We start from the raw sequence: 13252 nt of genomic DNA, 5'->3' as shown, positions 1-13252 counted from the left end.
AGAGAGAGAGAGCATAGAGGAAGAGAGAGAGCAGAGGGAGAGAGAGCATAGAGGAAGAGAGAGAGAGCATAGCGGGAGAGAGCATAGAGGAAGAGAGAGAGAGAGCATAGCGGGAGAGAGAGAGCATAGAGGGAGAGAGTGAGCATAGAGGAAGAGAGAGAGCATAGAGGAAGAGAGAGAGCAGCATAGAGGAAGAGAGAGAGAGAGCATAGCGGGAGAGAGAGAGCATAGAGGGAGAGAGAGAGCATAGAGGAAGAGAGAGAGCATAGAGGAAGAAAGAGAGAGCATAGAGGAAGAGAGAGTATAGCGGGAGAGAGAGAGAGCATTGAGGGCATAGAGGAAGAGAGAGTATAGCGGGAGAGAGAGAGAGCATAGCGGGAGAGAGAGAGCATAGAGGGAGAGAGAGAGCATAGAGGAAGAGAGAGAGAGAGCATAGAGGAAGAGAGAGTATAGCGGGAGAGAGACAGAGAGAGCATAGAGGAAGAGAGAAAAGGAGAGAGGGCATCTGGATGAGGACCTAAGGAGGGGTCAGATCAGGTGTTGGTGAGGACGGGGCACATATTAACACCTCACCCCGGGCCAAGGGGCTCTCCATAGACCACTCCAGCTCATCGGCTGCCAATTGCCAAGCTCTAAATTGTACTGAGTGCAAAGATTGCCCTCTCAATAAGCTCAATTTCCATTCTTGCCCTGGTCGTGTGACTGGGAGAAAGAAACACGGCCTATTTGGTATTTCAATGAACTGAAAAAGTGTGGTTGTCACGTTCTGACATTAGTTCTTTTGTTATGTCTTTGTTTTTGGTTGGTCAGGGCGTGAGTTGGGGTGGGTAGTCTAATTTATTTTTTCTATTTTGTGGTTTTGTGTTTGGCCTGGTATGGTTCTCAATCAGAGGCAGGTGCCGTTTGTTGTCTCTGATTGAGAATCATACTTAGGTAGCCTTTTCCCACCTGTGTTTTGTGGGTGATTATTTTCTGTTTAGTGTTTTTCCTCACCTTACAGAACTGTTTCGGTTTTGTTTCATTCTCTTTGTTATTTTGTGTTCTGAGTTTAAATAAATATCATCATGAACACGTACCACGCTGCGCTTTGGTCCTCACCTTCTTCCACCAACAGCCGTTACAGTGGTAAGGGGAGTTGACTTGAAGAGAACTTGATATGATCTTTAGAAGCAACCAACTTAGGGACCGCAAAGGGAAAAGAGACAGAAGGCCATATATGAATGGGAAGCAGGATATTCTTTGTGACTAGACTCATTGAAGCCTCAATAGTACCATGACCACTGAAGGTAATAGTATTTTACTGAATCACTTCAAATATAGACTGTCTGACAGGACTGGTTAAAGGGAATCCTATTCTACTCATATATGTTACTATGCCCATTCAACTTTGTATACTGAACCAATGTATCTGGACTGTGACCATTGTTCTAGGTGCAAGCATTTGACCTTCGAGGTTAGCCAATTAGAAGAGCTCATGCTGTGGGTTGACAAGAGAGCCAGTAAGCTTCTTCTTCCCAACAACTAGCTCTCTTTATTGTATCTGTGGGTCTTCCTTTCGTTTTTAAGCTCAATATGACTTTTCCACAGAGCAGGAATGAGACTGCATTATTAAGTAGACTTCTGTCAGCACTTCTCTCAGTATGGCTTGAACGGTCATGAAACACGAGGTACAACAGTAGTACAGGAGTGAGTAGGGCGGCAGGTAGCCTAGCAGTTAAAGTGTTGGGCCAGTAACCAAAAAGTCGGCGGTTCGAATACCCGAGTCATATATTTTGTTAACGGTTTCCCTTCTTATCGTTCAACTGTGAGTTGCAGAGACAGCAGGCTCATTGTGGAACATGACGTTGTGTAGTTGGGCACCAGAGACACCTGTCACGAGCACCACACATTCACCCACACACAGGTAGATGGGGATCACGCAGGCAGCACAGTGAACAATACACTGGTGCACGAGTGACGTCATGTTACCTAGCAACCTCACTCCAGAGTCGTCAGCAGCATTTTGTAGAGTGGGATTTTCCCATAGACATGAAACACAGAGGGTCAGACAGTACACATCGACGTGCAATATCCATTAAAATTACACCTCAGGCTAGAGACAACTGCAGTTTCATACGATTAGATTTTTAGGTAACATCTGAATGACAGCTCAATTCCTATAGAAAGACAAAAAGCTGGAGTAGCGTTGCACCATTCTACAGATATATGTTCAAATAGGGTTGTATTACCGAGTAACTTATTGGGATTCAAAATGTACCAGTTAGATTTAGAGACAGATTCTCCAGTCAGTCTTGTGATCAGTCAAGGAGGATGGAACTCATGGACTCTGGTGGGGGATGAGGTGGTCTGACTAGCCCCAGATCCCACCTGTTAGTCTGAAAATGGAGATAAGCAACACCATGGAAATGCTTTAGTGCCTTGAGGAGATGAGTGAGAGCCAATATGAACCAAATCACCAGAGAGCAGCCAGAAAGACACCAGAACACCGGTCTGACTACAGGGGACATAGTCCTACTGTTCCACTTGTTTCCTCCAAATTCAGCTAAACCGTCTTGTACTCGAATAAACGTTGGATGACAGCCTTACATCGATGTCTTTGCCAATGACATCAATGCCTCTCTGCAGGAGAATTGTGCAATATTTATTTCCCCCCGGGAAACAGAACTTAGACTATTGAGAAGGTAACAACATTTCTCAGAGCTAAAACATTTGGAGTCATCGGTGGTAAAAGAAGACTTCTACGACTCTTAGCAGTTTCTATTGTCACCTGTATTACGTATCATTATCCTTTGGTTCCCTCAGAACTGTACAGCAGTTAAGGCATCTACCGTCTGTGGTCAGTGTTCAGAATCTTCCCCCCCAGAAGCCACACATTTTAAAGATGCAAAATAAATGTGTACGTGTTTAATTGTGTCTCTTCCAACAATTTTTTTGTTGTATCTGTCTTTATAACTGAAGGAGGCACAAGAACACATCAGGACACAATAGTATCACCATCAAGCACACAGGACCATGTGAAAGCTTTGTTGTGGATTGTCTTTATAACTGAAGGAGGCACAAGAACACATCAGGACACAATAGTATCACCATCAAGCACATAGGACCATGTGAAAGCTTTGTTGTGGATTGTCCTTACACTTATAGCCTCATCTGTCCTTATCTGCTGGCCCCATGCTGTCCATGGTAGTGTTAATAAAATGTGGGCGCCCAGTCAGTGTCACCGTGTGCACTGGGCTCAGGGTAGATGCAGCACTGATCTGGGAGATAATGATCATGGAACATTAAGGCCTTTGTATTGGGCCTTAAATGTTAACTAACAGCTGTAACGTGTTGCCGCATATTAAGCATCCCCCAGGTAATAAAATGAAGGTGCCACAAATCACCCACGTCCACCACCATGGTGACACGATGGACAGAGGCACAGTTACGGGTGGTGCAGGGAGGGAGGGTCACATGACACGAGGGCTATGTGACAGGGCTGAGCGCCCATCGCCCTGGGTGACTATCAGAGACAATGGCCCGCTGCGCTGACCCCTCCTCTGTCATCACTGGGGCTGACTGACCCCACAGGGAGGGGAAGGGGCTGGGGGACTGGCTGCTGCCACTAATCCTCTGTCCTTATGTTGTAGGTCAGTCCCTGGCCTGCTCCAGCCACAGCCCCAGCTCCCCTACAACACAACCCTGGCCAACGCATGGACTACACACACACACACACGCACACACACGTGCATTGCAAACGTCATGTACACGTACAGTATAGAGAAAGACACAATATCATTAAAAGTGATGTACTGTAAGTGCAGGTATCTCGAACTGCAGTATGATAACCTACACCAGTCAGTGGCACACAGCTCTATTCTGGGAGCCATTTCTCAAATGCCTGATACTAGAGTGCCGGAGAGGTTTTTGCATGTTATCTCCTGGCATAGGCTACATGTAGGCGTCTCAGGAAATACAACACAATAGCACAACCTAGGGATTGCATTTGCATCAAGCCCCTGAATCAATTGTAGCCTCATCACATCAATTAGAAGATCATTGTGCAGTGTTATGGGCTACACATTGACATGAGTGAGTTAGAACAGCACGGGGGCGGGCTAATGACTGTCTTCTCCTGAGTTACACTTGAAACCAAACATGCATTATTATCTAACCAGGCAATTCCCATAGAACTTAGAGTCAGAGTTTGAGTTGGTGTTGTATCATTCTCTAAATCAGGCCTCCTAATTCTATTTTGTGCTGCACAGAATTTTGGAATTGAGATTAAACTGAATTCCATTGAGAAACATATATAAAACCCTTCTCACAAGAACAAGGAATAGGGACTGTTCCTTAGTGCACGTGAGTAATAATAACATCTCTAAAGGCTGTTAGTAAGCAATTACAACGCAACTACAGTGTTATTACACAGGTATAGGAGCAACTGCTCTCCAAATATAATACATGCGATCTGGAAATAATGAATGCTCTCACCAAATTTAATAATGTCATATCAGGTTCCCACTTCAAGGAAGGAAGGATAAAAGAAAGGAAGGAAGCTTGTTTGAATAGGGCAAAGAAACCCCTTGCAGCCTACTTTAAAAAAAACATTATTCAACCTTTATTTAACTAGGCAAGTCAGTTAAGAACAAAGTCTTATTTTACAATGACGGCCAAACCCAGGTCAAACCCTCCCCTAACCCGTACAACGCTGGGCTAATTGCAGCGCCCTATGGGACTCCCAATCATGCCCGGTTGTGATACAGCCTGGGATCGAACCAGGGTCTGTAGTGACGCCTCTAGCACTGAGATGCAGTGCCTTAGACCGCTGCACCACTCGGGAGCCCATACAGCCCTCCATACATTGAGGAGCCATTTCATGCAAATCCTCCTTTCCTATTACACAAATACTGCAGACCTCAGAATTAGCAGACAAAGAGCAACGCTGCATCCTCAATATGTTTAAGAATAGCTCAAAGGCTGCCTGCTGGGCTAAAACCACCACGATTTCCACACCATGCAAGCTGACTGCTGGATTACACAGTTTGCTTTACCAATAGTAAAATAGGAAACAGAAATAGGGTGGTTATTGCTGCAATCATTTGCTTGTGTGTCTTCTGTGGTGAAAGCCATATTCTCTCCAGTCGTCTCCTAGGCCTCTGACAGACACAGCGGTTGCCAGGTCAAACGAAGCAGCCCAGCTGATTTGTATTCTCCCTGGTCGTCTCCTAGACCTCTGACAGACACAGCGGTTGCCAGGTCAAACGAAGCAGCCCAGCTGATTTGTATTCTCCCTGGTCGTCTCCTAGACCTCTGACAGACACAGCGGTTGCCAGGTCAAACGAAGCAGCCAAGCTGATTTGTATTCTCCCTGGTCGTCTCCTAGGCCTCTGACAGACACAGCGGTTGCCAGGTCAAACGAAGCAGCCAAGCTGATTTGTATTCTCCCTGGTCGTCTCCTAGACCTCTGACAGACACAGCGGTTGCCAGGTCAAACGAAGCAGCCCAGCTGATTTGTATTCTCCCTGGTCGTCTCCTAGGCCTCTGACAGACACAGCGGTTGCCAGGTCAAACGAAGCAGCCCAGCTGATTTGTATTCTCCCTGGTCGTCTCCTAGGCCTCTGACAGACACAGCGGTTGCCAGGTCAAACGAAGCAGCCCAGCTGATTTGTATTCTCCCTGGTCGTCTCCTAGGCCTCTGACAGACACAGCGGTTGCCAGGTCAAACGAAGCAGCCCAGCTGATTTGTATTCTCCCTGGTCGTCTCCTAGGCCTCTGACAGACACAGCGGTTGCCAGGTCAAACGAAGCAGCCCAGCTGATTTGTATTCTCCCTGGTCGTCTCCTAGGCCTCTGACAGACACAGCGGTTGCCAGGTCAAACGAAGCAGCCCAGCTGATTTGTATTCTCCCTGGTCGTCTCCTAGGCCTCTGACAGACACAGCGGTTGCCAGGTCAAACGAAGCAGCCCAGCTGATTTGCTTTGATCTCCCCCCTTTCCTCCCTGCTCTCCCCTCCCAGCACGCCATTTGATTTTTCTTACTTAACAACCAACACTGAAAATGCGTAGGAAGAATGCTGCCTAAATATTGAAACAGCCACAATAGCTTACACCACAAGCCGCAGAGCAAAACTCTTTCCAGCATCATGAGAAGACAAAACAGATAATGATGCATGTCTAGCTGCTGATCGGTAGGTAGGCTCAGGGATGGATTATCTGCACATAACATGGAGATGCATTCATCCAAAAGAGTCATTGATGAAAATTGATATCTAGAGACATTAATAAGCTACAGCCGGTAAGATATCAACTCTGTTCAAGCTCTTTAAGAGTAACGTTTCATGAACATACAGTGTCTTCAGAAAGTATTCACACCCCCTGACTTTTTCACATTTCTGTTGTACAGCCTGAATATAAAATTGATTAAATTCAGATTTGGTGTCACTACACATAATAATGTCATAATGTCAAAGTGGAATTATGTTTTTAGAAAATGTAGCTAATTAATTCAAAAGTAAAAGCTGAAATAATAAGCATTCAACCCCTTTGTTATGCCAAGGCTAAATAAGTTCAGGAGAAAAATGTTTTCAGAATAAGTCACATAATAAGTTGCATGGACTCAATAATAGTGCAATAATAGTGTTTAACATGATTTTGAATAACTACCTCATCTCTCTACCCCACACATATGATTATCTGTAAGGTCCCTCAGTCGAGCAGTGAATTTCAAACACAGATTCAACCAATGCCTCGGTTTTCCAGATTCTCGCAAAGAAGAGCACCTATGGGTAAAAATAAAAAAGCAGACATTGAATATCCCTTTGATCATGGTGAAGTTATTAATTACACTTTGAATGGTGTATCAATACACCCAGTCATTACAAAGATACAGGTGTCCTTCCTAACTCAGCTGCCGGAGAGGAAGAAAACCTCTCAGGGATTTCATCATGAGGCCAATGGCTACTTTAAAACAGAGCTTAATGGCTGTGATAGTCAAAAACTGAGGATGGATGAACAACATTGTAGTTACTCCACAATACTAACCTAAATGACAGAGTGAATAGAAAGGAGCGAATAGAAAATCTATGGCAAGACTGAAAATGGCTGTCTAGCAATGATCAACAACTAACTTGACAGACCTTGAACATTTTTAAAAAGGATTATGTGCAAATATTGTACAATTCAGGTGTGCAAAGATCTTAGAGACTTACCCAGAAAGACTCACAGCTGTAATCGCTGCCCAAGGTGATTCTAACATGTATTGACTCAGGGGTGTGAATACTTATGTAATCAAGATATATTATTTTTATTTTTCATACATTTTCTACAAATGTTAGAATTTTTCTTCCACTTTGACATGAGTAATTGTGTAGATTGTTGACAAAAAAAAGACAACTCCATTTTAATCCCACCTTGTAACACAGCAAAATGTAGAAACGTGTGAATACTTTTCTGTCACTTGAGGCTGTTTGGTAGAAGATTATTGGGAGTGGAAATCCTCTCCTGTCATTTACTGCTTAAGTGTAACAGTCAGACAAACTGCTTCAGAGCCACAGAGAGACAATGACAGGGAGACATGGCAAAGGATAGGCCAACATGGAGACAGAGACAAATGGGTCAGGTGTGTGAGAGGATATCATGCTTCAGACAGGGATTAGTGTGTGAAAACTGAAGCACCACCTTGCGGTACTCCACTTGGAGAGCAAAGCACCATTATCTTTTCACCGGCAAGGCACACTGCAAAAAAACAGCCATGGTTGGAGTGCCATAATAAAGCTCTTTCAGTAAGAATCTAATGTGAGTTCGAGCCTCTTGATTGCGCTCAAGTGCGGGTCTCTGGGAGAGACACCCCTGTTTAGCACCACAAGTGTGACAGACACTTTCACCCGTTGCTATTCACTTCTCTCATTCATCACACAAATTAACTGAGCCGTTAGGCCATTTAGCTGTATTGACAATTTATATTTTCCACTCTGCTGTCGTACACGGTACTCATGGGAACACTTGATGATCCGTTTTGGGAGTGTCAAGCTGAGACAGGCTTGTCAGATTTCTTCCAGTTAGGATTTCATGGTCAAGGCCAAGACAGATCCGGGGGACTTGTGGTTAACAGCCCCTCTCTCTGTTCCAATTGTCACTACAATCTTCTCATACAAACAGATGGATGTGATTCAACCAGATGGTTATGGCTTTTGTACCTGTGAAATACTGTGACTAAAACTAGCACGTAGGTTTGGTGCTGTAATACTACCCAGATTCTTCCAGCACCCCCACATTTGATTGGTTCAGGGTGTGTGAAGATGGGATCAGGGCATGTACAGCCTGGAGGAACGTGGCTTCTGAATGACCATTTCCGGTTTTAAAGTCCTTTTTCTTCAGCGATAATGAGCCCTTACCACTGTGACCCAATATGCTGGGGAGACGGACATCCTGAATGAACAGGAAGCCTGGCCCAGAGTGAAGGAAGAAATGAAAGTGGCAGTTTGAGTGGTGCAGTGATAAGCCTACTGTAGAAAGCATATATTACCCACTCATTGCTTTCTATTTATAACACTTACTGGAGGTCTTTCTTTGTCCTGAAACAGGTTAATGAGAACTTGTTATTCAGTCCAATAACCACTCAAACAGACCCAGCCTTTTAACAACTCAGATGTTGAAGAAGTACGAAAAGTAAATGCACTATTCAAAAACATCTGGAGCGGCAGGTAGCTTAGCAATTAGAGATGCGAGCCAGAAAGGAAAAATCTTCCAGGAAGTGAGCTGTCAACCAGAGATTTGCTGGTATCAAATCCTAGATGCCGTTGGCTGCCGTTGTGCCCATGAGCAAGGCACACAACCTCCCATGACAACAGCTCCCCAGGTGCCAAGTGTGACAGCCCCCGCAATTCTCAAAAAAACTGTATATGTCCAGCACCATTCCAGGGTTTCTCTTTATTTTTACTATTTTCTACATTGTAAAATAATAGTGAAGACATCAAAACTATCAAAACTAACTAATCATGTAGTAACCAAAAAAGTGATAAACAAATCAAAACAGATTTTAGATTCTTCTAAGTAGCCACCCTTTGCCTTGATGACAGCTTTGCACACTCTTGGAATTCTCTTAACCAGCTTCACCTGCATTGCTTTTCCAACAGTCTTGAAAGAGTTCCCACATATGCTGAGCACTTGTTGGCTGCTTTTCCTTCACTCTGCGGTACAACGCATCCCAAACCATCTCAATTGGGTTGAGGTCGGATGATTGTGGAAGCCAGGTCATTTGATGCAGCACTCCATCACCCTCCTTCTTGGTCAAATAGTCCTTACAAAACCTCAAGGTGTGTTGAGTCATTGTCCTGTTGAAAAACAAATGATATCCCATCTGGTTTGGGCTTAGTGGGACTATCGCATTGAAATATTGCCCAATTGGTAAAGGGACCTAACATGTGTAAGGAAAACATTCCCCATACCATTACACCACCACCACTAGTTCGTACCGTTGACAACAGGTAGGATGGGGCCATGGACTCAGGCATGATGCCACAGGAACCGGGATTCGTTGGACCAGGCCATGTTTTCCACTCCTCAATTGTCCAGTGTTTGTGATCACGTGCCCACCGGAGCTTCTTCTTGTTTTTAGCTGATAGGAGTGGTAAAATGTGTGGTCGTCTGCTGCAATAGCCCATCCGTGACAAGGATCGACGAGTTGTGCGTTCCAAGATATCGTCGTGCACACCACTGTTTTACTGCGCCGGTATTTGCCTGTTTGTGGGCCGCCTGTTAGTTGCACGATTCATGCCATTCTCCTTCGAACTCTCATCAACAAGCTGTTTTGGTCCACTGGACTGCCGCTGACTGGATGTTTGTTTGTTTGTCCACCATTCTCGGTGAACCCTAGACACTGTCGTGCATGAAAAGCCCAGGAGGCCGGCCGTTTCTAAGATACTGGAACTGCCGCGCCTGGCACTGACGATCATGCCACGCTCAAAGTCGCTTAGGTCACTTGTTTTGCCCATTCTAACATTCAATTGAACAGTAACTGAATGCCTCGATGCCAGTCTGCCTGCTTTATATAAAAAGCCAGGGCCACGTGATTCACTGTCTGTAGGAGCGAACCATTTTTGTTAATAGGTGGTGTACCTAATAAACTGGCCACTGAGTGTATGCGTGTCTTTCGGATGGGTTGGGTTAAAAGTGGAAGTCAAATTTGATTTGGACCTTTTGTGCAATTGACCAATTAAGTGATCTCAATCTGGAGTGGAAGAGTAGTAGCATGTGCTTCCCTCAAATTCAAACACCAACCTGAACATCGTATTCAGATGTTTAGATTATGCATATGTCACTGATATCAGTATTTTATTTAATTTGCATGCAGGGTATGGCTAGATTTATACAGTATATATGTGTGTGTGTTGGTGACTGAATGCAGGCCGAACCAATGTCATGACAGTATTCTCACCTATCTAAACCCACAAGCATGATATTGCTGTATAATACAATTTCCCTATTCTATTATTCATACGATAATATTTTCCAAGTGCATACTACAGTAAACTAGTGCACACTACCATATAATAGGCCTAAAGACCGGAGCCTATACGTAGGCCATTACCCTATGCACAATGTAATCCCTGGTTGGTTCATCAGAATTGTTTACACATGCTAACCAAGTCATCCCCGACACGACTGAAATAAATTTGGATCCACAGACAGGTGCAGGGAACGCATTAGGCAGTGAACACTGTCAATATCGACACCTTGGTCTTAATTGGCTCAGAGTTATGGTCGGGGAATTGATCAGGATTATTGGCATGAGGGGTGTTTACCATTGCCGAGAAATGCTCTGCCATTTAATTCTGCATTTTGTCTTGTACCCAAACTTGGCTTGTCTGATGCAGAAATGCGGAATAGTGACCAATAATATAATGAAAATAAAAAGAGGAAGACAATGACATCATGAGATTGATGTGAAGAATTTGGCCCGTTTGATTTCAAATGCACCATTAGCTAACGTTATATTGCTGCAAAATATCCGGGGTTCCAGTCAAATATTTCACTTACAGAAAGAGGTCACAATAATAACCAGATAAACGTCAGTGACAAGTCTATTTATAGCATATAAATAGCCTAGCCTATGTGGGAAGTCAGTGTATACACTATGTGTAAACATAGGACTATTCTTTTAATAATCATGCATCGCATCGCGCAATACAGCTGCAGTGTATTGTGCAAAATAGAAGGAAACTGATGGGGCGCCTCGCATACAGACACCAAAGAGCTGCAGCCCAGAACTGAGCAGGACATGACTCCGCAGTTTGGACCGCAGTATTTCTCCGTTTTCAGAAGTTAATTACCTCTAAAGTACGTATCTCTTGCTGTGTGAGGTCGTTGGACGCGGCGCATTTCGTCCGGAGCCCCTGTAAACTGGATATGGAGATTTCAATCATGTTCTGGATGAGTTCGCATTGGTGTAGAGCTGCCATCGCTGCGCCACCGCCACTTTCCCTCTCCGACTGCTCATCACTCTCGACCATCTTTCCACCTTTCTCAGACACACTATCCATTCCTCGGCATTGGGCACGGGTTTAGGGGGTAGATGCAAACTGTAAATGTTCAAATGCACATGCACCAATGACGCAATATTATTGAATTTAACAAATGTCTCAATTCGGACAGAGCAATAAAAATTGCTCGATATCAATATCCTGGTTCGAAGCAATCCAAAGTCCAACAGTGCTCGGGTTGTGTATTCTGCCCGTTCCGCGGAGAGACTCCGATCTCTCCCTCCCTGACAGCTCTCGCCCAGGCTTTCACCGTCTGTCAGCTGTTGGAAACATCATGGGACGCGTTGCAGTTTGGGAAACGAAGTCCTTCACTATGGCTGGGCACCGCACTCTCTCTCTCTCTCACACACACACACACGATCAACTTGAGTTGAAATATGTCGCTCCAGAGAATAAGAAGAGATGATGCCGAGATCCACTGCAATTCCCCGACCTAGTCATATTCGAACAATATCACAATACTCCACAACCTGTGAACTTATAAACTGCAGAATTAGAACAAAGCGCATTGTGGAGAGAATCAGTGTGGATCGTTGTTCACTCTGGATCTGTAAGTACATGTGATGTGTCCCTGGAGTCCTCCTTCCTCTCCTCTCCTGGCTCTGACGCAGCACTATGAGCAAGGCCTTGCTTTCCCCACATGTTCTGCCTGCATCCCATCTCAGGGTGCAGGGTTTACTCCGTAATGTTAACATCCTCTCTAGGCTACCTGTTCACAGGGCCGGAAGAGAGATGGTCTCATCAGCACTCAGACCACGAGGAGCCGAGAGAGATAATGACAGATGGAGGGGATACAAGGCTAAGGATCAGAGAAGTTTGAGCTTCTAGTCTGGTGCATGTAAGCCCTTCTGAGTGAGCCCTGTCCTGCAAAGCACCTGCAGGAGCATGCTTCACTCCACACTCAGTACATCAAGAGAGATCGCACAAAATATTATATTTTGCCATACAACTAACTAATTAGTAGGCAGACATTCTGATCCTCATCTTTTTAAAGTAATATCTTAAAATGCAGATAACAAGGTCCCACTCTCACCTTTGAGGTATGTGACTGCCCTCCTCTTGCTCAGTGCCACATAGCAATGCTGAAGTCTAGAGACACACTGAGTGACATCAACGTGTGTCCTGGCTTTGACTCAGGTGACTATGCCGCCTTTTACGTCACCTTCACACTCAAAGACTAAGTCCCATTTCCAGAAACGTGCTCCCCTTCTTTCTTGTGTATTGGACTGAGCTTGTTACAGTCTTGCCAAGTGTATGGCACAGAGAGCATCAAGGCAAGCAAATCAATTTCATGAAGTTAGAATTCCCCCAAATTCAGCAAGGCCTAATTTACAGGAACGCTTACAACAATTTAGTCTGAGAGCAATCGAGTGGGGGAGAGAAGAAGGCACTTGTCAGCTTGTTGACATGGCTTGCTAAGCTGAGGATAGACACACACATCCTTTAAAATGCCACCCGGCCCAGCGGACTCTTAAGCTGTTTGTACTGCAGCCTCATTGGCCGGCCAGGCTGCTGCATTTTAGTGTAGACCTTAGGGGCAGAAAGCGGTGCATCAGATCAAATTGGATTGTGGACAATCTGATTGCGTGTCCTTTCATGCCAGGGAATCTCCTGAGCCAACCCTGCAGGTCTGAGGAGGGAGGATGAGACCAGGGAGGGTCATGTTAGACAGTGGGAGTGCTGCTCCCTAAAAACACAAGAGGTTGGCATTTATTGTCATGAATATCTAGC

At 44.8% G+C, this 13252-nt stretch overlaps 1 protein-coding gene across 5 annotated transcripts in view; it reads right to left on the bottom strand.

The window, feature by feature from the left end:
- LOC139422927 (kinase suppressor of Ras 1-like) overlaps positions 1-11803 on the bottom strand; it is a 36068-nt gene extending 24265 nt beyond the window's left edge. For all 5 annotated transcript variants that reach the window (XM_071174407.1, XM_071174408.1, XM_071174404.1 and 2 more), the window contains exon 1: positions 11312-11803. In XM_071174407.1, coding sequence (XP_071030508.1) covers positions 11312-11521 — 210 coding nt within the window. In that variant the 5' untranslated portion in view covers positions 11522-11803. The remainder of the gene's footprint in view (positions 1-11311) is intronic.
- Between the last annotated feature and the right edge of the window lie 1449 nt (positions 11804-13252).

Source organism: Oncorhynchus clarkii, chromosome 12, assembly GCF_045791955.1.
Source record: "Oncorhynchus clarkii lewisi isolate Uvic-CL-2024 chromosome 12, UVic_Ocla_1.0, whole genome shotgun sequence".
Taxonomy (NCBI): domain Eukaryota; kingdom Metazoa; phylum Chordata; class Actinopteri; order Salmoniformes; family Salmonidae; genus Oncorhynchus; species Oncorhynchus clarkii.
The sequence above is the reverse complement of the archived record's forward strand: the minus strand, read 5'-3'. Positions and strand labels throughout refer to the sequence as shown.